Source organism: Neoarius graeffei, chromosome 13, assembly GCF_027579695.1.
Source record: "Neoarius graeffei isolate fNeoGra1 chromosome 13, fNeoGra1.pri, whole genome shotgun sequence".
Taxonomy (NCBI): domain Eukaryota; kingdom Metazoa; phylum Chordata; class Actinopteri; order Siluriformes; family Ariidae; genus Neoarius; species Neoarius graeffei.
Genome location: NC_083581.1, coordinates 10,330,117 through 10,352,977, shown reverse-complemented (window position 1 = coordinate 10,352,977; position 22,861 = coordinate 10,330,117). Strand labels below are relative to the sequence as shown.

Sequence of the window (22,861 nt, the reverse complement as noted above, 5' to 3'; positions counted from 1 at the left end):
CTGTTGTGTGGGGTGGGATGGGGGGGGGATTTCTGCTTGGGGCCCCACCAGACCCTAGAATCGCCTCTGTCCGGAAGTGACAAGTGACGAGACCACAAGCGGGAAACACAACAGCCTCGGTCGGCATGACAACAGTAGTAGTAGCAAGCAGCAGAAGAGGTCAGAAGGAACAAGGAGAACGAACGAACACGGAACTGATAACTTTGTTTATACTCTTGAATAGCTCTTCTTCATGATGACAACTGGAAGTGTACCAACACGATGGGGCGTGTAGCGCCACCTGTGGCTCAGGTGCACAATGTACCTCACACAATAGCTCGATTTCCTTGTGTGCATGTAGGATTGGATTTCTCTGGCACCCCTGCTGGGACCCTTAGCTCGATTACCGACAGTAGCTCGATTTGGATGTGCATGTAAACGCACTGACTCCCGTACCCAGGGACAAAGAGAGTCAGTGCGTTTACATGCACATAGAGAAAATAGAATTTCTGCCGTAGCTCGACTGAAATCGAAGTTCTAAATGCCATGGAAACACCTTAGCTCGGCTGAAATCGAACCGAACTGGATTTCTCGTAATCGAGCTATGCGACCTAGATTATGCGATTGTAGCCGAGCTACTTAGTGCATGTAAACCCTATCGAGCTACGTAGTCGAGCTACTTACTTCAGCACTGCCCCTTCCAGAAGTGACGAGTGATGAGACCACAAGCGGGAAACACAACAGCCTCGGTCGGCATGACAATAGTAGTAGTAGTGAGCAGCAGAAGAGGTCAGGAGGAACAAGGAGAACGAACGAACACGGAACTGATAACTTTGTTTACAGTATACTCTTGAATAGCTCTTTTTCATGACGACAACCGGAAGTGTACCAACACGATGGGGCATGTAGCGCCACCTGTGGCTCGGGTGCACAATGTACCTCACACAATAGCTCAATTTCCTTGTGTGCATGTAGGATTGGATTGCTCTGGCACCCCTGCTGGGACCCTTAGCTCGATTACCAACAGTAGCTCGATTTGGATGTGCATGTAAACGCACTGAGTGTATGGTGTGTGGTATAGCTGGCGGAGCTTGTCTCTCTCACACACACACACACACACACACACACACACACACTCTCGAACTTGACAGAGTGAAAGCTGTGAGTCTGAGATGGCCCCCTTTCTGCTGAGTTGTTGGAAGTGTGCTAAAAAGTGTGGCTTGAATAAACATGAGCCCAGCTAAAATTCCACCTGCCTTCTGAGTGTTCTTCCACACCCTCACACACCAGCTTCTACATCATTACTGATAATTTCTATTACACAGAAACCTGTAGATACACTCCAGCACTCTCTTAAACTTGCATTAAAATACTTTTCGTGCTAATACTTTGTCACAGTGTCTGTAATGTTTGTTTCACTAGTAAACATCTTTTCAGTACAAATTCCCTATTATTAATTGATATCATGCATTTGCAACAATAAAACAGGAGACTGTAACTCATTATGGTGATGTTTCCAAATGCTGACCCTCGTCTGGGTTTAGGGGCTTTTTGCTTTGTCCCAGGGCCGCTGGTGTGTAAGGCTCTGGATTCCCACCCTCCTTGATATCCTCCACACTATCTTGGCATCCTCTGCCATGATAGAGGTTTCTTATGGAATCCTTCACCTCCTCCCTCAGCTCATCCTCCGACTCCTCAAAGTTCCTGAAAAGGCATGGGAGAATGAGGTATTAGACTGTTTCAATCCTACTTTTCAGTGGTGGAATGGTAAATAATAGATAGAAGCTATGTGACAATGACTTAAATGGTATTTTTAGATGTGAAGTGACTTCTGAACCTGTGGCTTGTCACAGTTACAGCATAATTAGGGTTGTATTCAGTGTAACTTAAGTCCAAAAAGTTAGGTCAATATTTAAATGGAGAAAGTTACACATATTCAGAGAAGCATTATGCACGTGTATTAGGTAGCAGAGATGGTCGCAGTTGCAGGTGATATTTATTAAAACTCTGACAAACAATCTAAAACATGAAGCAAAGTCAAGGTCAGAAACAGACAAAGATTCAGGCAATAAACAAATCACATAAAACAGGCAAACTCCAGAAACTGTGAAACCAGGTAACAAAGCAAAGACCAGAAGAGCAAGACACACAACCAAGGGTTCATAAGTTAGGCAAGACTAGACTGCATTACTTTACAGTGGTGTGGAGTTTTTTCTGTGCTTATACAGTATTGGTGGTGATCAAGTCCAGGGATACGTTCCAATAGTCCTTCCCATGTCCTTTCCTAACCAGTTTTCCTTAACCTCAATCGAAATGTCATGCGGTCAAGAAAGATGTGAAGGAGAATTCATAATGACATAGGAAAAAGACAACTACAGTGCTAAGAGAATCCGACTTCACTTACATTAGGTTACTCAATTATGTGACGGTGCTGTTATCAATGTGGATCTGCTGTGTGAAACTACAATGTTCCAAAGATGGACTACAAAAAGTGCATCTTCACCCTGTATGTTCTTAGTGTGTTGTTTAATGTAATCTATATAAATGCGGACAACACAGTGAAAGATATTACTTCATTACCAAAATAAAATAAAAAAAGAATATAGGTAACCAGTCACAGAACGAAAATGAAATGATCACATTGAGAATGGTTGTTCACACTCACCTTACTGTCCATTCATATTCACTGACATAAATCCCAATTACTAGATGATTATTTAATTATTTATACAATTGTTTGTGAGAATGGTGTGATGATGGTGCATCGCTTAAAACACTGCTGCCACAAGGAACTGTGGGACAGCATTATCTCCTTTCCTTTCACAAAGGATGGTCCAGTGTACCTTATGCTGATGGAGATAGGAAAGGAAGCATTGGAGCATCTTTCCTTAGCATTTAGAGAATTCGAACAGTTCTTTGGCTCATGGCTGCAACTTAGATATGTCTGGGTAATTTCACTCAGCTAGGAACTTTCTTAAGGGGAAAAAAATAGACTATCGGAATGCAGCCCTGGTGTGTATAGTAAATACCAGGAATCTTAGTCAGTGGTGGCCATGTTTATAGGCTGCAAGACATTCTGGGACTTTGAATCTGGCACCAACATGACCGCGTGCTTAAGGAAAGTTTCTGTATCATACAAATTATGCAAATGACCTAAGTGTATTTTGTGCCTCTAAAGTTGCCAGATTTTTATTCAGTAGATATGTAATAATAATAATAATAATAATAATAAATTAAATTTATATAGCGCCTTTCTCAAAACCCAAGGTCGCTTTACAATTACAGGAGGAAAAAAAAAGCCCACCAAATAGAGGTCAGGATGTCATTCCAATGGTATAGCAGCCACAGTCCCACCAAAAGGCACACAAAAACAAGTCCCACACTGCCAGCACAGCCACCGCAATGCCGCCAGGCAACATCACTCAGAAGACCATGCCATGAATCCACAAAGCAAGCACAGACGCACTGCCACGCAGAGCGCTGGTATGTCCCAAACCGCCTACACAGCTGCTGTGACGCCACCAAGCAACATCGCTCGGAACATCACACGAAGCACTAAAGGACTGCTGCACAGAGCACTGGACAACCACAATGTTAAAATGAGCAATGGGCTCACTGCAGTCCATAGCGAGGAGCACAGGCATCACCCATGGTGAACCAAGGCCTGGAGGGAACCGACACCCAAAACTGGGTCCGGAGTTACACCACAACCAGCGGACAAAACACTCAAACAAAAACAAACCTCAAACTACACAAACACAAAATAATAATAATTTAAAAAAAAAAGTTCTGGTGAAGGGCGGCACGGTGGTGTAGTGGTTAGCGCTGTCGCCTCACAGCAAGAAGGTCTGGGTTCGAGCCCCGTGGCCGGTGAGGGCCTTTCTGTGCGGAGTTTGCATGTTCTCCCCGTGTCCGCGTGGGTTTCCTCCGGGTGCTCCGGTTTCCCCCACAGTCCAAAGACATGCAGGTTAGGTTAACTGGTGACTCTAAATTGACCGTAGGTGTGAATGTGAGTGTGAATGGTTGTCTGTGTCTAAGTGTCAGCCCTGTGATGACCTGGCGACTTGTCCAGGGTGTACCCCGCCTTTCGCCCGAAGTCAGCTGGGATAGGCTCCAGCTTGCCTGCGACCCTGTAGAACAGGATAAAAGCGGCTACAGATAATGAGATGAGATGAGATGAGTTCCGGTGAAAAAGCAGCAGCCAGAATGCGCACGACGTACTCTCAGCCGGAAATGGAAAATTTGCAGTTTCCGTAAGAGACATGTCAGAGGTTTTTCAATAGCATCCAGACCATACTGCTAAATATTCTTCACAAGGAGGAGCTAGTGCACTAAAGAAACAATGTGGGGTGTAGTTTTCCCATCACATCAATTATTAGTGAGCTCATTAAGCAACACCCTGCTGCCTCCCAACACACATGGTAAACATTCAGCTTGTTTAGTGTATTGAATGCAGGATGTTTAGACATTCTTCCTCCGTCATTAGTAACAGCTTTATTTGTGATAAGTGTAGATTAGTTAGCTCTCTCACAGAGAAGATTGCAGCATTAGAGTTGCACATCCAGACTGTGGAGTGGGTCATTTAGAATAAAAGCTAGTTATTCACATAGGTGCTAACAATGTACACCTTTGTCAGTCTGAGGTTACTAATGGCCCTTTTCCACTACCCTTTTTCAGCTCACTTCAGCTCGCTTCAGCTCACTTCAGCCCGACACGGCTCGCGTTTCGACTACCAAAAACCGGCACGACTCAGCTCGTTTCAGCCCTGCTTAGCCCCTAAAACTCGCACCGTTTTGGAGTGGGGCTGAAGCGAGCCAAACCGTGCTGACTGAGGTTTGGGGCGTGAGCAGACACTCCCCTGTGCACTGATTGGTGAGGAGGAGTGTCCTCACACGCCCACACACGCCCCGTGAGCACGCTGGGATCTGTAAACACCGCAAACCCGGAAGGAGAATAATTACGAATTACGAGAATTTCTGAAGCCTTATGCGCCTCGCCTCATCTATACGCTCTTGCCAGTATCTGTTGGCGTTGTCGGTGACAACAAGCCACAGCACCAAGACCAGCAACACTAACGACTCCATGTCATCCATGTTTATTGTTTACTATCCGGGTCGTGAGACTACCGCTTAAAAGCTCACTGAATCAGTGACATACAGAGCATCGTGGACGAGTTCGCGGAGTGCAAGGCTCGCCGTATGCCCTTCAAATAATGCGCGCAGTAGGCTATTGATGTTTTATTATAAGCCATGTACAGTATGTCACCTAATGTTTTTTTGTTTCTGAGTTACATGTTCGTTTGAAGGACTTAATGTACAAAATAACATAGTTGCACCCCGTAGTGTTGAAATTGGTAAACAGTGCATTCAGTGAGGTTTGCACCGCCCTCCTTTTATTTCTGACTCTTCCTGTCACCGTTGCAACCTCTGAGCGCTCATTCGTATGCCCTTCAAATAATGTGCGCAGTATAGGCTATTGATGTTTTATTATGAGCCATGTACAGTATCCTAATGTTTTTTGTTTCTGAGTTGCATGTTCGTTTGAAGGACTTGATGTACTAAATAACATAGTTGCACCCGGTAGTGTTGAAATTGGTAAACACCGCAGTTGCGGACATTTTGTAGCCTAAAACGATGTTATGATAAGCTTTAATAAAGGGCCCGGTCATTTGCCCCGCCCCCGGCCCGGCTCTGACTTGTTCCGCCACTGTCACTGATGTCACTGTTTGCGCTGCTTAACGACATCACGTGACGTCCACCCACTTTCGCTAACTCCACCCAATGTGTCCACCCACTTCCAGCCAGCACGGTTCAGCGCGGTTGTAGTCGAAATGCAACTCCAACAGCCCCGCTCAGCTCGACTCAGCTCGACTCGGCACGGCACGGCTCAGCCGCGTTTGTAGTGGAAAAGCGGCATATGAGTAACTTTGTAGAGGTGTTTAAATTAGTGAAGGCAATGTGCAATGCTGTAGTATGCCCTGGCCCCAGAAAAACTAGTTCATGCTTTTGTTACCTCTAGGTTGGATTACTGTAATGCCTTATTGTCTGGATGTTCCAATAAGTGCACAAACAAGCTCCAGTTAGTTCAAAATGCAGCAGCAAGAGTCCTAAATAGAACTAGAAAATATGACCACATCACCCCATCTAATCCACATTTTATTGGCTCCCAATTAAATTTCGTATTGATTATAAAATATTACTATTGACCTTTAAAGCAGAGAATGGTCTTGTACCACAGTACCTGAGCAAACTTCTGGCCCTTTATGACCCGTCATGCATACTTAGATCAAAAGGTACAGGCTATCTGCTGGTACCTCATATCATGAAGGTTACATCAGGGGGCAGAGCCTTTTCATACAAAGCCCCACAGTTATGGAACAGCCTTCCAAGTTGTGTTCGGGACTCAGACATAGTCTCAGCATTTAAGTCTAGGCTGAAAACATATCTGTTTAGTCAAGCCTTTTGTTAATAGTTTTTATTAGGTAAAGGAGTAGCTCTGGAGAGTCCTCAGACATAGAGGTTTCTGGCAAACTAAGATGTATGGATGCTGTCACCAGCCCCCCCACTCTCACTTGGATTTGCTTATGGTGTAGTGGCTGGCTGCTTTATGTCCTAGGGCTCCCTCATTTCTGTGTTACCTTCTGGCTCTCCCCTTTAAGTTATCCTATCATAGTTAGTCTTGCCAGAGTCCCTGCTTACACTCAGTGCAAAATGTATACTGTTCTTACTCATTAGGTGACACTGAGCATACCTAACAACCTGTCCCCCCCATCTCTTCCCTCTGTCTGTCCCTCTCTGTTGAGTTACATGTTGATCCTGAGACACCAGTGGTGCTGACCTCTTCTGCTCTCCGGTCCTGCCTGATCCATTCTGATGCCCTACATCTGGCTGGAGTCTCATCACATTGCTCCTGTGGTGGATGGCCCCATATGGATAATCAAAAGTCGCACTTGGAAGATGGCTCTGGACACTGACAATAATTCATCTATGGCTGAGGACTACAGTTGACTTGCTAACTTTAAGACTGCAGCTGTCATGAACAGTATTGCAGGGAAGTTTCAATCAATGAACTGTTTATAACTTTAACAAAACAGACTTCATGTTAAAACTATAATGATTTTCCTGGTTACACAGTTATACTTTGTGACTATATAGGACACAGTTATAGAAGTGAGTTATTTTATAATCACGCTATCTGTTATCACCCAAATGAGGATGGAACCCTTTTGAGTTTGGTTCCTCTCGAGGTTTCTTCCTCATGTCATCTGAGGGAGTTTTTCCCTTGCTTTAGGCTTGCTCATTGGGGATAAATTAGGGATAAAATTAGCTCATGTTTAAAGTCTTTCATTTCCTGTAAAGCTGTTTTGTAACAATGTCTGTTGTTAAAAGTGTTCTACAAATAAACTTGGCTTGACTTAAAAACAGTGTAGTTTCTGTAGAGGAAAGTCTGGATGCCCTAGGTAGAGTTAGCAATCCCCCAAATCTGACATTAGAGCTCTCACAGTGGGGGGAATGGGTGACAACTTGGTGGGATAATCACAAAGCCAAAGCTAACACTAAGGACCCCCACAGGAACGCCAGTCCTTTCCTCTCTGCTTCATGAGTCTAACAGGTTTGTGCTCCTCTGTGAAGCATCCGCTGAGAAACCTGAAGGAGCTCTGGTTATAGGAGCCTATCTTATGGCACATGAAATTAGCTTGGCCTTTAGGAGCACGAGCAGCTTTAGTTAGGTGTACACCAGGATCCAGGGTACTGGACATAGCAGGGAATTTTAGGGTCTTCAGCAAGCATTGGTTTTCAAAGATAGTTATTCATGTAGGAGCTAATGATACTAAGTTACTAAGAGTAAACAGTGTATGTAAATTAGTGGAGGCAATGTCTGTATGCTCTGGCCCCATCCCAGTGTGGCATGGCGATGTAGTTTACAGCAAGGTTATGGTTGCTAAACTGCTGGATGTCCAGGTGGAGCTCCAAAAACAATCTGGGCTTTATAGATAATTGGAGTAGTTTTGAGGGCAAGGTTGGGATTAAGGAAGGTGGTGATCTCATTTCTTGCAGCATAGCTCATTGTTTCAGAACAGGCCTAGTTAATCTGTGACAATCCAGAGCCAAGACCAGGGCACAGACAAACAGGTGAAACTGACTATCTGCTAGCTGCACAGACTCATTACTCTGAAGAGAAAAAAGTTTGTTTTAGTAACATAATTAACATAAAATTAAATCATATTGACTGCATACTAACACCACTATAGTGGCATGTTTCAAAGTTGTTTTTTTAAAGGCCGCTCTCAATTAAGACATAAATCACTGACTGGCTTCGTTAACTGGTTCTCCAAGAAAGCACAAATAATCTCATCTCATTATCTCTAGCCGCTTTATCCTTCTACAGGGTCGCAGGCAAACTGGAGCCTATCCCAGCTGACTACGGGCGAAAGGCGGGGTACACCCTGGACAAGTCACCAGGTCATCACAGGGCTGACACATATGCCGCTTTTCCACTACAAACGCGGCTGAGTCGGGCTGAGCCGTGCCGTGCTGAGTTGGGCTGAGTCAAGCTGAGCGGGGCTATTGAAGTTGCATTTTGACTACAACCGCGCTGAACCGTGCTGGCTGGAAGTGGGTGGACACATTGGGTGGAGTTAGCGAAAGTGGGTGGATGTCACGTGATGTCGTTAAGCGGCGCAAACAGTGACATCAGTGATCTTTTAAGCGGTAGTCTCACGACCCGGATAGTAAACAATAAACATGGAGTCGTTAGTGTTGCTGGTCTTGGTGCTGTGGCTTGTTGTCACCGACAACGCCAACAGATACTGGCAAGAGCGTATAGATGAGGCGAGGCGCATAAGGCTTCATAATTCTCGTAATTCGTAATTCTTCTTCTTCCGGGTTTGTGGTGTTTACAGATCCCAGCATGCTCGCGGGGCGTGTGGGCATGTGAGGACACTCCTCCTCACCAATCAGTGCACAGGGGAGTGTCTCCTCACGCCCCTAGCCCCACTCAGCTCGGTTTGGCTCGCTTCAGCCCTACTCCAAAACCGTGCGAGTTTTGGGTGCTAAGCAGGACTGAAGCGAGCTGAGTCGTGCTGTTTTGAGATAGTCGAAACGCGAGCCGTGTCGGGCTGAAGTGAGCTGAAAAAGGGTAGTGGAAAAGGGCCAATAGACACAGACAACCATTTCACACTCACATTCACACCTACGGTCAATTTAGAGTCACCAGTTAACCTAACCTGCATGTCTTTGGACTGTGGGGGAAACCGGAGCACCCGGAGGAAACCCACACAGACACGGGGAGAACATGCAAACTCCGCACAGAAAGGCCCTCGTCGGCCACGGGGCTCGAACCCGGACCTTCTTGCTGTGAGGCAGCAGCGCTAACCACTACACCACCGTGCCGCCCAGCACAAATAATAATTTTAATAATTTATTTCTTGAGTGCATTCCATGCAAATCTCAATGCTCTTACAAAATAGAGATAATAACAAACTTAAACTGTATCTTTATCAAGCTGATCCAAAGCAACGAAAGGATGGTTAGAAGTCAAGCAAGGAGGTAAACAGGCAGGCAAATAAATGGGTTGCAAGGCAAACAAAAAGATATAACTCCAATGGACTGCAATAATCTAAAGTAATTGTATCAGACAAAATGGTTAGTGGGGAGTTGTATGAAAACAGTTAGAAAAGGTGCAAAATATCCAAAAAAATAACCTAAATAGCCATAAAGAACTATGTCTTGAACACCTTCGTGATTTCTTTGTTTCAGGGTCAAAGGCGAGAGGCAGCCATCTTAAGTTCACTGCTTTCTCACATCCTATCAAACTAAGAGTACTAATACAAAATAAAAGGCTTTAAAGGTAACAAATAATCCACTGCAACCACTCTATAATGAACTCATTTACTATGAACTTTCTCATATAACAAACTAAGTTCATGTCCCCCAACTTTAATGACAATTAGTCGGAGTCTTCAAAAAAAAAAATCACCACAGTGTCACATCCACACACATTGGCACTTGGAGTGGGCAGCATGCATGTGCACAGCATCATTATGCACCTGTTCCTGAATAAGAACTCTCTAAACACACAGACTTGGCGAAGTATACATGTTGTACTGACTTTGTTTTGTGTATTTGGACTCTGCCTTTCATCTTTGCCTTCAGCATTCTGTTTGTGCCTCACAAGACCACTGCCCATTTCATGACCCTGCCTTTGACCCCGTCCACACGTAGCCGGGTATCTGCTAAATCGAAGATATTTTTCTACGTTTTGGCCTGTCATCCACATGAAAACACATCAAAAACGAATATTTAAAAAAACTCCGGGCAAAGTGAAGATTTTTGAAAACTCCGTGTATGCCTTTTCGTGTAGACAGAGATAACTGGAGTTTTGCGTTTTAGAACGTCACAATCTGCGCCAAAAAAATGACAACAAATCTGCCCTGACGTCAAACGTGCGACCTTTGTTTACTGCAGAAGCCAGATTAAGCATGGACAAAGAGTAATGGATCGGAGTAGTGCCTTGAAAGCGTTAATTATTGTGCAGGTGCTATTTACATGTTTAATTTTAGAAGCCCAACTACTGATAAGATTCCCAATCATCGTTTTCTTGCGTCTTTTGAAGTTTATACTCCAAAATTGTGTTTAGAAGCAATTCTGTCTCCAAGTCTGTCCAGATGAACGAGCTTGGCGCCATGTTTTATGTTTAGGCGGAAGTGACGCCAACAGAGGGCTATTCTGATGTGATTAGGGGGTAGGATTTGGGGAAATAATGCCATCTACAGGTTTGGAATGCTTATGAATGTGATTGAAAACGCAGATGTTCGGTTATGTGTGGAAGGAATTTTTTTCGAAGACAAGGTGGTGTGGATAAAACATTTTTATAAACGGAGGGGGGGAAAATGTTCGGTTTTATAAATACCCGGCTACGTGTGTGCATGGCCTTTGTCTTACATTTTTTAATTGTTTGCCTGCCTGTTTGTAAATAAACACTCTTCCTACAATTATATCTGTCATTTGCCTGCTTACATGACACACTGAGCCATGTGTTCCTCTTCCCACTAGAGACAAACAGTAAGTAATCGTCTGCAATCTAGTTAAATATACATGTGCCTGTGGCAGTGGGGGTGTGGCCAAGCGTCAGTTTGTGAATGGAGGGCAGGGTCAAGGAAGGTGAGTGGCCAAGTCATTACACCTGTTGTCAATTAATGTGTGTGTGTGTGTGTGTGTGTGTGTTGCAGTGATGGTAGAGCATAAAAGGAGTAGGAGAGCAGAGAAGAGAGCCTGGGGCCAGAACATGACTCTGTGTGTGTGTGTGTGTGTGTGTGTGTGTGTGTGTGTGCGCGCGCGCGCGTGTGCATCCTAGAGTTAAGCAAAGTGAAGCTGAAAAGCTTAAATAAATGTGTATGTGAATGTTATCTCCTGCCTGCCGTACTTCTGTACTCCACCCACATCAGGGAAACGGGTACAGTGGTGCCGAAACCTGGGAGTACCGAAGGGAGCAAGCCCTATGGAGCCCTTGTTGTTCAAGGACCTTATCCATGTCCTTGCTACCGCTCAGCAGAACCATCAAATGCTGACTGCCCTCAGGAAGGAGCAGGAACAATGCTTCAAAGCCTTGGTGCTGGCCCAGGAGGAAGATCGCCAGGCATTCCGGCACCTGCTCGTGCCAGCAGGGTCCTCGACCGCCACCGCAGCGGACCCTCTCCACGTCACCCTTACAAAGATTGGCCCGCATGATGATCGGGAAGCCTTCCTAGAGCTCTTTAAACAAGCAGACGAAGCATGGGGGTGGCCAGTCGAGCAGCGTGCAGCACGCCTACTTCCGCTGTTGACTGGCAAGGTGCAGCTCGCCATGCTGCAGCTCCCTGCTGACAGCTGGCTCATATAGGCCAATTTGAAGTGAACCATCCTACAGTGTGTCGGCTGCTCCCCGGAACAACAGTGTCAGCACTTCCGGACGCTGAAGTTGGAGGAGGTCGGCCAGTCATTCGCATTTGGCCAACAGTTCCGGGATGCCTGCTGGCGGTGGCTGAAGGTGGACGACCACAACGCCGAGGGACTCATCGACCTGTTGATACTGGAGCAGTTCATCATGTGACTTCCAGGAGGAACAGCGGAGTGGGTCCAGTGTCATCGCCTGGCGTCGCTGGAACAAGCCATCGACCTGGCAGAGGACCACCTGGGAGCGGTTCCGAAGGCAGGAGGACATGTCACCTCTTCTCCTTTTTTCTCTCCTTCCACTTCCCTCTCTTCTTCTCTTCCCCACCCTGTTCCGTCACCATGGAGGCATGGGCCGGCTCCCCCCCCCCAGCCAGCCCAACACACCCGTGGTGTCCTCCTGTTTTATCCTTCTGTGTTTCTCTTCTCCCCCCAGGTGAGTGACACCCATAACACTGGTGCAGAGGGGAAGCCTGGGCCAACGTGCTGGCACTGCAAGGAGCCAGGACATCTTCAGAGTCAGTGCTCCACGATGGAGGTGGGAGTGATGGTCCAGATTCCCGACACACCAGAGACTGCCCTCGATTGGGCCAGAGTGTATCATATGTGTCACCTCATCAAATCCAGGGACACATGTCGGCCAAAACAAATCCGAGATAATTGCAAAAGAAGCATTTTTTTTTCGAAATTTGTGATTTTCGTTTTTTTCCATAATGTGCAAGTTGAGATCTTGAAGAATGCAATCAGTATTTCAGATAATAGATTGTTTTGTTGGAAAAGCATACATTTTTTGTTGCAAATTGTCTCATTTTTGTCAGGACTGTAGCCTGCTGGGGGGTGTGGGTAAATTACCATATGGGCCATTCACATGATGATTTAAGTCTTTTGTTTTGTTTTTTTTCGCCAATCAGCTGTATGATACGAGCTGAGCTTGTGGCTACTTAAGCTGCATACAGGCGTGTAATTTCACTATGGAATGAGCAAGCTAAACAGAGCACAGAGGAGCTGAAACATCGCGAAGCAAACAGACACGTAGTTACAGGTATATCGGAGATAACCATTTCTAGCAATAAAACCGCAACCAAAAGGAAGTGTTCTAGGACTACATTATTCCATCGGAGGCATTGATGTGTGCAAGGTGACGTTTCTCTTTCTGATGGGGTAAGTTTATTAATCTAAGGCTGTGTGGTTATTTTTGCATGTAACGGAGAGTGTTGTGGTTTGGTTACATGAAACTAGCATTGTGTTAGTTGTGTTATCATCATGCTATCTTTCTTATGGTGTGAGTATTTTGTTATTTTTGCATGTAACGGAGAGTGTTGTGGTTTGGTTACATGAAACTAGCATTGTGTTAGTTGTTATCATCGAGCTATCTTTCTTTCTTACGGTGTGAGTAATTTTTCAACCACAAAACATTAAAGTATACTTTAGGTGTACTTCATAATTGTTTTGGGCATACTTTGCATGGAAGGAAAATTGACGTGGTGATCTTTGTTTACATGAAAGTAGCATCGTGCTAGGCTAGTAGGGGGTAGGGCTTTCCTTAATGTCATGCAAATGAGCACCATTATGTGCCCGCCCTGCACCCAGAGTAGCTGAGATGGAAAACTTTGAGGGCGATTTTCTCCCTTTCCTGTTTTAAGAGGTATGCAGTTTCAAAAGGCCACACATTCTTCAAATACTGTCAGATCTCCACATGGAAGGCATCATTGGAAAGCTTAGAAACTGTACTTTCTGAATCTGTCAATAACTAAAAATGCCCCCGGGCTGACATGTGTCCCTGGATTTCGTTATGTGACACATATACCGGTAAGTGTGCAAGGGGATACATACTGTATCACGCATTGGTGGATTCCGGCTGTAATCAGACCTCAATCCACCAAAGCCTGGTGCAAGGTGAGGCATTGGGGAGAGCACGAGTGGTGAAGGTGCCGTGTGTGCACGGGGATGCTCACAACTACCCATTAATGTCCGTCCACATTCTATTTCGGGGAGAAAAGCATAGAATAAAGGCGGCGGTTCATCCTCGTCTCCCCTACTTGCTGATTTTGGGGACTGATTGGCCAGGGTTCAAAGAACTGATGGAACACATCAGATGGAACACAGAGGTGGGTCCTACATTAGTATATCACAGGAAGATCCCGGTGTGGCATTGACTGGGGAAGCTGTCACAGAGCCGTCTATATCAGCACAGCATCGGGGTGATACAAGGAGTGAGGAGCAGCTCGCCCCTCCTCCCCCTCTCAGGGATTCCCTTGAGGATTTCCTGTTAGAGCAGTCATGAGACAAGACTCTGTGTCATGCATTTGACCAAGTGAGAATAATCGATGGTCAAACTCTCCAGCCAAACACAACACTGGCCTTCCCATATTTGGCTATTATTAAGGACAGGTTGTACCGAGTGACGCAAAACACTCATACTGGTGAGCAAATAACCCAGTTGTTAATCCCAAAGAGCTGGAGGGAACTCGTATTCCATGCGGCTCACTTTAATCCCGTGGCCGGACACTTAGGGCAGCATAAAACACTAGCCCGAATAATGGCCCAGTTCTATTGGCCAGGGATTTGTGGGGACATCCGTCAGTGGTGTGCGGCGTGCCGTGAATGCCAACTAGTAAATCCCACAGCCACTCCAAAAGCACCTTTGTGCCCTCTCCCTCTAACCGAGACCCCTTTTGAGAAAATTGGTATGGATCTCGTCAGGTCATTAGATCAGTCAGCATGGGAATATCGCTTTATTTTAGTTCTGGTGGACTATGCAACACGATATTCGAAAGCGGTGCCTCGCCGCAATATCTCAGCATGCAGTATTGTGGAAGTGCTTTTCTGTATTATCTCCCAGGTTGAGATTCCAAAAGAAATCCTGACAGACCAAGGTACTACATTTATGTTACACACCCTGCACGAACTGTATGGGTTATTGGGAATTAAGTCTATCTGCACCAGTGTCTGTCACCCACAAACAGATGGCTTAGTGGAACGGTTTAATCAGACACTCAAAAACTTAATTCAGAAATTTGTAAGTGAGGATGCACATAATTGGGATAAATGGCTCGAACCCCTTTTATTTACAACACGAGAGGTCCCACAAGCCTCCACAGGTTTTTCACCATTTGAGTTATCATATGGGCATAAGCTGCATGGCATTTTGGATGTGCTACAAGAAAATAGGGAGGAGGGACCTTCACCTAGCAAGAACAAAATTCAGTATGTTCTCAACCTGTGTGCAAAACTCCACACCCTTACGCACTTAACCCAGGAGAATTTATGGCAGGCACAAGAACGTCAAGTCCAGCTGTACGACAGGGGCATGCACCTTAGAGAGTTCACACCAGGAGACAAAGTGCTCGTATTATTCCCCATGTCAAGCTTCAAATTAATCACCAAGTGGCAAGGGCCCTTCGAGGTCACACGGTGAGTCGGGGACATCGACTATGAGGTGAGGTGAACGGATAGGGGTGGGGCATTGCAAATTTACCAGCTCAACCTGTTAAAATGTTGGAATGAAGGGGTCCCTGTGGCATTGGCATGGGTAGTTCCAGAGAAGGCGGAGCTGGGGCCAGAGAAAAAAAAACAACAACATCTCAAACCACTCTGGTCCCTTGTGGAGACCACCTCTCACCAGCCCAACTCACGGAGGTGGCCAAGCTACAGAAGGAATTTTCCAACACGTTCTCACCCCTTCCTGGCTGCACCCACCTCATAGAACACCACATTGAGACGCCCCCCCCCCAGGGGAGGGGGGTTGTAGCCACCCTTACCACTTGCCTAAACACAAAAAAAAGTTGGTTCAGGATGAACTCAAGGCCATGCTCAAAATGGGCATAATCGAGGAGTCCCACAGTGACTGGAGCAGCCTGGTGGTCCTGGTTCCCAAGACCGATGGGTCGGTCTGGTTCTGTGTGGATTATAGAAAGATCAATGCAGTGTCTAAATTTGATGCATACCCAATGCCTCACATTGATGAGTTGATCGATCAGTTAGACGCTGCTCGCTTTTATTCGACACTGGATCTAACGAAGGGATATTGGCAGATCCCCTTGACTCCTCTATCCTGAGAGAAAACAGCCTTTTCCACATGGTTTGGGTTACACCAATTTGTCACATTTCCTTTTGAGTTATTTGGGGCTCCCACTACATTCCAGTGGCTCATGAACAAGATCCTCCGTCCTCATGCCGCCTACGTGGCAGTGTACCTTGACGACATCATTATTTATCGCAATGATTGGCTGCGGCACCTGGAACACCTTAGGGCCATCCTAAAGTCACTGAGGCATGCAGATCTCACAGCTAACATGAAAAAGTGTGCAATTGGGCAAGTGGAAGTACAGTATCTGGGTTTCCACTTGGGTCATGGGCAGGTGCGTCCCCAAATTAACAAGACTGCAGCGATTGCAGCTTGCCCAAGGTCCAAGACCAAAAAGGGCATGAGACAGTTCCTAGGGCTGGCTGGCTACTATCGTAGGTTCATACCTAATTATTCGGACATCACCAACCCGCTAACTGACCTCACTAAAAAGGGAGCACTAGATCCGGTTCAATGGATGGAGCAATGCCAACAGGCTTTCACCAAGGTAAAAGCTGCACTGTGTGGGGGGCCACTTTTACACTCCCCTGACTTCTCTCTCACCTTTGTTTTACAGATGGATGCATTGGACAGGGGGCTGGGGGCCATTCTGTCCCACAAGATAGAGGGTGAGGAGTGTCCTGTGCTGTACATCAGCCAAGAGCTCTCAATGCGTGAAAGCAAGTACAGCACTATTGAAAAGGAGTGCCTGGCCATCAAGTGGGTGGTCCTCACCCTCTGATACTATTTCTTGGGGTGCCCTTTCACCCTCTGTTTGGACCACGTGCCCCTCCAGTGGCTCCACCACATGAAGGATGTCAATGCACAGATCATCCATTGGTATCTCACCCTCCAGCCATTTAAATTCAAGGTGGTCCACAAGATGGGGGTGCAGATGGTGGTGGCGGACTTCCTGTCCCATCGGGGGGTAGTCCACTGCAGGCCAGACGACTCCCTGGCCTGAGTCAGGCGGTGGGGATATGTGGTAGTGGGGGTATGGCCAAGTGTCAGTTTGTGAATGGAGGTCAGGGTTGGGGAGGGTGAGTGGCCAAGTCGTTACACCTGTTGTCAATTAATCTCTCTGTGTGTGTGTGTGTGTGTGTGTGTGTGTGTGTGTTGCAGTGATGGTGGAGCATAAAAGGAGTAGGAGAGCAGAGAAGAGAGCCCAGGACCAGAACATGACTGTGTGTGTGTGTGTACGTGCGTGTGTCCTAGAGTTAAGCAAAGTGAAGCTGAAAAGCTTAAATAAACGTGTGTGAACGTTATCTCCCATCTGCCGTACTTCTGTACTCCACCCACGTCAGGGAAACCTTTACAATGCCATAAAACAAAGGTTTAACGAGCTTCGCTTACCGGTAGGTGTCGATCACTAGCAATTATCAAGAACAGTGATCAAAGGATCAATAAAAGGACAAAATGACTACTGATACCACTAAACTTAACACCTAGTTAAAGTGCACTGCCAACGTTTTTATACCCCCTGCCCCACCCAGCCCTGCAGCATGACAAAATGGCATCATCGGTGATTTGCAACACATGAATGAACTGAATAATAAGATTTAGAAAACATAATGAGTCAGTGGGTGGACATTGACAATGATACACCAGTAACCTCTGTCATTTCCATAACAGACAAAGAAATCATCACCTCCATTTGTGATCCTTTAACTCAGTCAATGAACTGCGATAGTGACTCAGAAGGAGAAATTTGTGATCAGGAGAATGTGCCTAAAATTTCATATATAACATGAGTGTTTGGTGTGACAAGTGGGACCATTTCAGTATTACAAACTTTTCGGTATAAAGAATTATTTGGATGTCCCCGAAGGAATTTGTTAAAGTAGGGATGCAGTGTACAGTGTCTTGCAAAAGTATTTATCCTCCTTGGTGTTTGTCTTGTTTTGTTGCATTACAAGCTGGAATTAAAATGGATTTTTTGGGGGGGTTAGCACCATCTGCTTTACACAACATGCCTACAACTTTAAAGGTGAAAATTGTTGTTTAATTGTGAAACAAACAATAATTAAGATGAAAAAACAGAAATATGGAGTGTACATACCGGTAGGTATTCAACCCCCGAGGTCAATACTTTGTAGAGCCACCTTTTGCTGCAATTACAGGTGCAAGTCTCTTGGAGTATGTCTCTATTAGCTAAGCACACCTAACCACTGTGATTTTTGCCCATTCCTCAAGGCAAAACTGCTGCAACTCCTTCAAGTTAGATGGGTTGCATTGCTGTACAGCAATCTTCAAGTTATGCCACAGATTTTCAATTGGACTGAGGTCTGGGTTTTGACTAGGCCATTCCAAGACATTTAAATATTTCCCTTTAAACCACAACAGTGTAGCTTTAGCAGTATGTATAGGGTCATTGTCCTGCTGGAATGTGAACCTTCATCCCAGTCTCAAACCTCTAGCTGATTCAAACAGGTTTTCCTCCAGAATTGCCCTATATTTAGTGCCATCTGTCTTTCATTCAGTCCTGACCAGCTTTCCTGTCCCTGCAGATGAAAAATGTCCCCACAGCATGATGCTGCTACCACCATGCTTCACTTTAGGAATGGTGTTCTCAGGATGTTGGGTTTGCGCCAAACATGGCATTTCCCATGATGGCCAAAAAGATCAATTTTAGTCTCATTTGACCAGAGAATCCTTTTTCATGTGTTTGGTGAGTCTGCCACATGCTGTTGGGCAAACTCCAAATGTGTTTTCTTAAGCAATGACTTTTTTCTGTCCCTTCTTCCATACAGCCCCACTCTGTGGAGTGTAGGGCTTAAAGTGGTCCTATGGACAGATAATCCCATCTCCACTGTGGATCTTTGCAGCTCCTTCAGTGTTATCTTTGGTGTCTTTTTTTGTATCTCTGATTAATGTCCTCCTTGCCCGGTCTGTGAGTTTTGGTGGGCAGCCTTCTCTGATATATTCTTTTCATTTTGCTATACTGGATTTAATGGTGCTCCCTGGGATATTCAATGTTTAGGATATTTTTATAACCCAACACTGATCTATACTTCATAACTTTGTCTCTGATATATTTGGAAAGCTCCTTGGTTTTCATGTTGCTTGCTTAGTAGTGTTGCAGAGTCAGGGTCCTTCCAGAACAGATTGATTTATACAGACATCATGTGACAGATCATGTGACACTTTGATTGCACACAGGTGGATCTTAACCAACTAATTAAGTGACTTATGAAGTGAATTGGTTGGACCAGCTCTTATTTCAGGGTTTCATACTAAAGGGGTGAACACCTATGCACACTCCAGATTTTTTTTTCCATCTTAATTATTGTTTGTGTCACAGTAAAACAACAATTTGCAACTTTAAAATGGTAAGCATGTTGTGTAAAGCAAATGGTGCTAACCCTCCAAAAATCCATTTTAATTCCATCTTGTAATGCAACAAAACAGGACAAACACCAAGGGGCATGAATTATTTTGCAAGACACTGTACATCACAGTGTTTCTCTAGCACAATGGTTCTTAACCTGGGGTGCGCGCACCCCCTAGGGGTGCGCTGGAGATCGCAGGGGGTGCACAGAATTTTGTTTGCGGCGAGGTTGTGACGTCACGTTACCAAAATTATATTTAGTTTAAGTCAATGATTACAGAATCCTAACAACACATCCTGGTCCACAAAACATTGCAAATATTATTTAAAACAAGTTGTGTCCCCAACATGTCATTTCTGAAAGTAGCCCTTTGTTTCGAGCACGAGCCAGTTGTAGGCATGCGTGTATTGTTGCCATGACAATTATTGACTCAGTACCCACACGCGCAGCTGTTTTCACTTGTTTTGTAATAATAAAAAAAATGTCCAAGAAGTGTAAAAGTTCTGCCGATGATTCGTCTGAATCAAAGAAGAAAACATGACAATACCACGATGGTTACCTTGAATATGGTTTCATTGAAGGCCAGGATCGTACTCGGCCAGAATGTGTATTTTGTGGAGAGAAACTTGCCAACAATAGCATGAAGCCGAGCAGGCTAAAGAGGCACCAGGAGACCAGGCACAGCCATAGCATTGGTCAAAGTCGAGAATATTTCGAGAAAAAGAAACAGGTGGCAATCTCAAAACGATCTCAGGATATCAGGAAAGCATTTGGAAGAGTAGGTAGTGATTTACTCGCAGTCACTGAAGCGTCATTTGACTGTTCGCTGTTAATAGCACAGACCAAAAAGCCGCACAATATCGGAGAGCAGCTAATCAAACCTTCGTGTCTGAAAATTGTGCAGAGGTTGTTTGGAGCTCATGCTGTTGACAAAGTGAAAACTCTACCCCTCTCGGACAGCACAGTCAAAGACAGGATTGACAAAATGGCTGGTGATTGCCAAAACCAGCTGCTTGATAAACTGAGAAATGTTGATTTCGCAATACAGCTGGATGAGACCACAACAGTCGCAGGCGAGTCCGTCCTCATTGTGTATGTGCAATATGTTGATGGTGAGGACTTGAAACAAGACATTCTTATGTCTAAAAATCTCGAGACAACAACAACTGGCAAGGATGTCTTCATGGCTGTGGACTCATACCTATCATCCAACAATCTGTCCTATGAAAACCTGGTGGCTTGTTGCTCTGACGGGGCCGTGGCTATGATGGGCAAAAACAAAGGATTTAACAGCCGTCTGAAGGAAAAAGCACCCCATTGTTTGATTTTCCATTGCATGCTACATAGGCAAGCACTGGCGAGTAAAAAACTGTCAGAAGACCTCAGCGAGACCCTGTCAACTGTTGTTAAAGTTGTCAACTTCATTAAAACTCGTCCAGGCAACAAGCGACTCTTCGCCCAGCTGTGCGAGGATGAAGCGCATCAAACACTGATGCTACACACAGAGGTGCGGTGGCTATCGCGAGGAAAGGTGCTTGTGCGTTTTATGGAGCTACAAGAAAAAATAAAGGAGTTCCTGAAAGATCACAATCGTCGACTGTGTGAACAGTTGACTGAAGAGTTTTGGATCAAAACGGCATACCTGGCGGACATGTTCTCGCTTTACAACGAGACGAACAAGCGAATGCAAGGACCGGAATCAAACATAGTGCATTGCAAAGACGCCCTGGACGCTTATGTGCGCAAACTGAATTACAGAGTGGAAAAAATGTCATCTGGTGAATTGCAGCACTTCCCACTGTTGCAGAAGCAGTCCGCTGGGACTGTGCGTGCGTCTTTACGCACCGAGTTCACGAGGCACATGAACATGCTTCGAGAGGAGATAAACAGCCGATTCGCGGACGTCAGTGAGTACCTAACCAAGGAATCATGGGTGCTAGACCCTTACAATTCGAGCCTCAGGGACGTGGAATACCTCGGCTCTGAAGATGAGCTGTGTGACCTTCAAGCTGATTCTTTGGCCAAAAAATATCTACAAGAGATGGGGTACAAAAGGTTTTGGATTGTCAAAGGACAGTCTGTTGCTCCCAGATTGGCAAAACATGCACTAAGAAGGGTTATTCTCCCATTTAGCACTACATACCTATCTGAGACGGCATTCAGTGCCCTTGTGGCAATAAAAACAAAAGCCAGAAATAGGCTTGATGTTCATCAGGACTTCAGGCTGGCTGTCACAAGCATTACACCAGATATCGAGTCCCTGGCCAAAAGTATGCAAGCCCAAGGTGGCCATTAGCTCATCACTGAATGACCTGAAGAGACTAATAATTTTTTTATAGGCCTACTAATTTGTTTATTGTCAATAGGCCTCTATCAGTGTTTTTTAATCATTCCAATATATCAGCAGCATTCTATTATTATTTCAATCAGCATGATCAGCAGATTCTTGTTAACATTTTAATGAAAAACAGCACTGTTCTTATAGTTATAATTTCTTGCAACATGTCATCATTAGGCCTACAATGCATACAGCTCCTTTTTGTTACCGTCTCAGTGTTAGTTTAACAAAGTCACAAAATGGCATTTAAAAAACTGAATAGGCCTACACCTCAATAAAGAAAGTTTTTGCAAATAACAGTTTGTAGGTCATGTCTTAATTATATAAGGACGTACGTTGGTAGGATTTTTTTTTTTTTTTTTTGGGGGGGGGGGGTGCGCGGCTTTTCTTAGGCACAGCCAAGGGGTGCTTTGGGGAAAAAAGGTTAAGAACCACTGCTCTAGCACACAATTAATTCAATTACTTTTAAACTCCAAAAATGGCTCCTATAACCATATATGTAGCCACAAAAAACAAGTCTAGGCGGATTTAATCCAGAACCTGGTTGTTTCTTTAGACAAACCATTAATTGTTGGAAACTTTAATATTCACTTTAACCTGGAAGACAAAGAAAACCAAATAAGCACTGTGTATGTATAGTCATAGAGCAGTTGCATGCACTTTCAGGAGAGGATTAACTGCACTTGTTTGAAAACACAAGCTTACAGAGACCCTTAACTGGCTAGTGTTGTGTAATTATGGTCCTCTCATCTACAGATGTCATCATCAGAATTCAAAGTAATGATCTCAAGCTTTTTCCTACTCAAGAATCATGGTATAAATGTATGCCATTAGGAAGTCAAGTCAATTTATTTCTATAGCACTTTTAACAATAGACATTTACCTCATAAAAAGCTATTAACAAAAGGCTTGATTAAACAAATATGTTTTCAGCCTTGACTTAAACACTGAGACTGTGTCTGAGTCCTGAACACTACTTGGAAGGCTATTCCAACTATAGGGTTTTGTCAGAGAAGGTTCTGCCCCCTGATGTAGCCTTCACTATTTGAGGTACCAACAAATAGCCTGCACCTTTTGACCTAAGGAGGTGTGGTGGGTCATAAAAGATCAGAATTTTGCTCAGGTACTGTGGTACGAGACCATTCAGTGCTTTAGAGGTCAGTAGTAGTATTTTATAATCAATGCGAAATTTGTGACCGCTCACCGAATCCAGGGACAC

At 44.9% G+C, this 22,861-nt stretch overlaps 1 protein-coding gene across 2 annotated transcripts in view; it reads right to left on the bottom strand.

Moving 5' to 3' along the window:
- Window positions 1-528: 528 nt before the first annotated feature.
- LOC132896423 (serine/threonine-protein kinase Nek5) overlaps window positions 529-22,861 on the bottom strand; it is a 186,335-nt gene continuing 164,002 nt past the window's right edge. For both annotated transcript variants that reach the window (XM_060937239.1, XM_060937240.1), the window contains exon 22: window positions 529-1,683. In XM_060937239.1, the coding sequence (XP_060793222.1) occupies window positions 1,482-1,683 (202 nt within the window). In that variant the 3' untranslated portion in view covers window positions 529-1,481. The remainder of the gene's footprint in view (window positions 1,684-22,861) is intronic.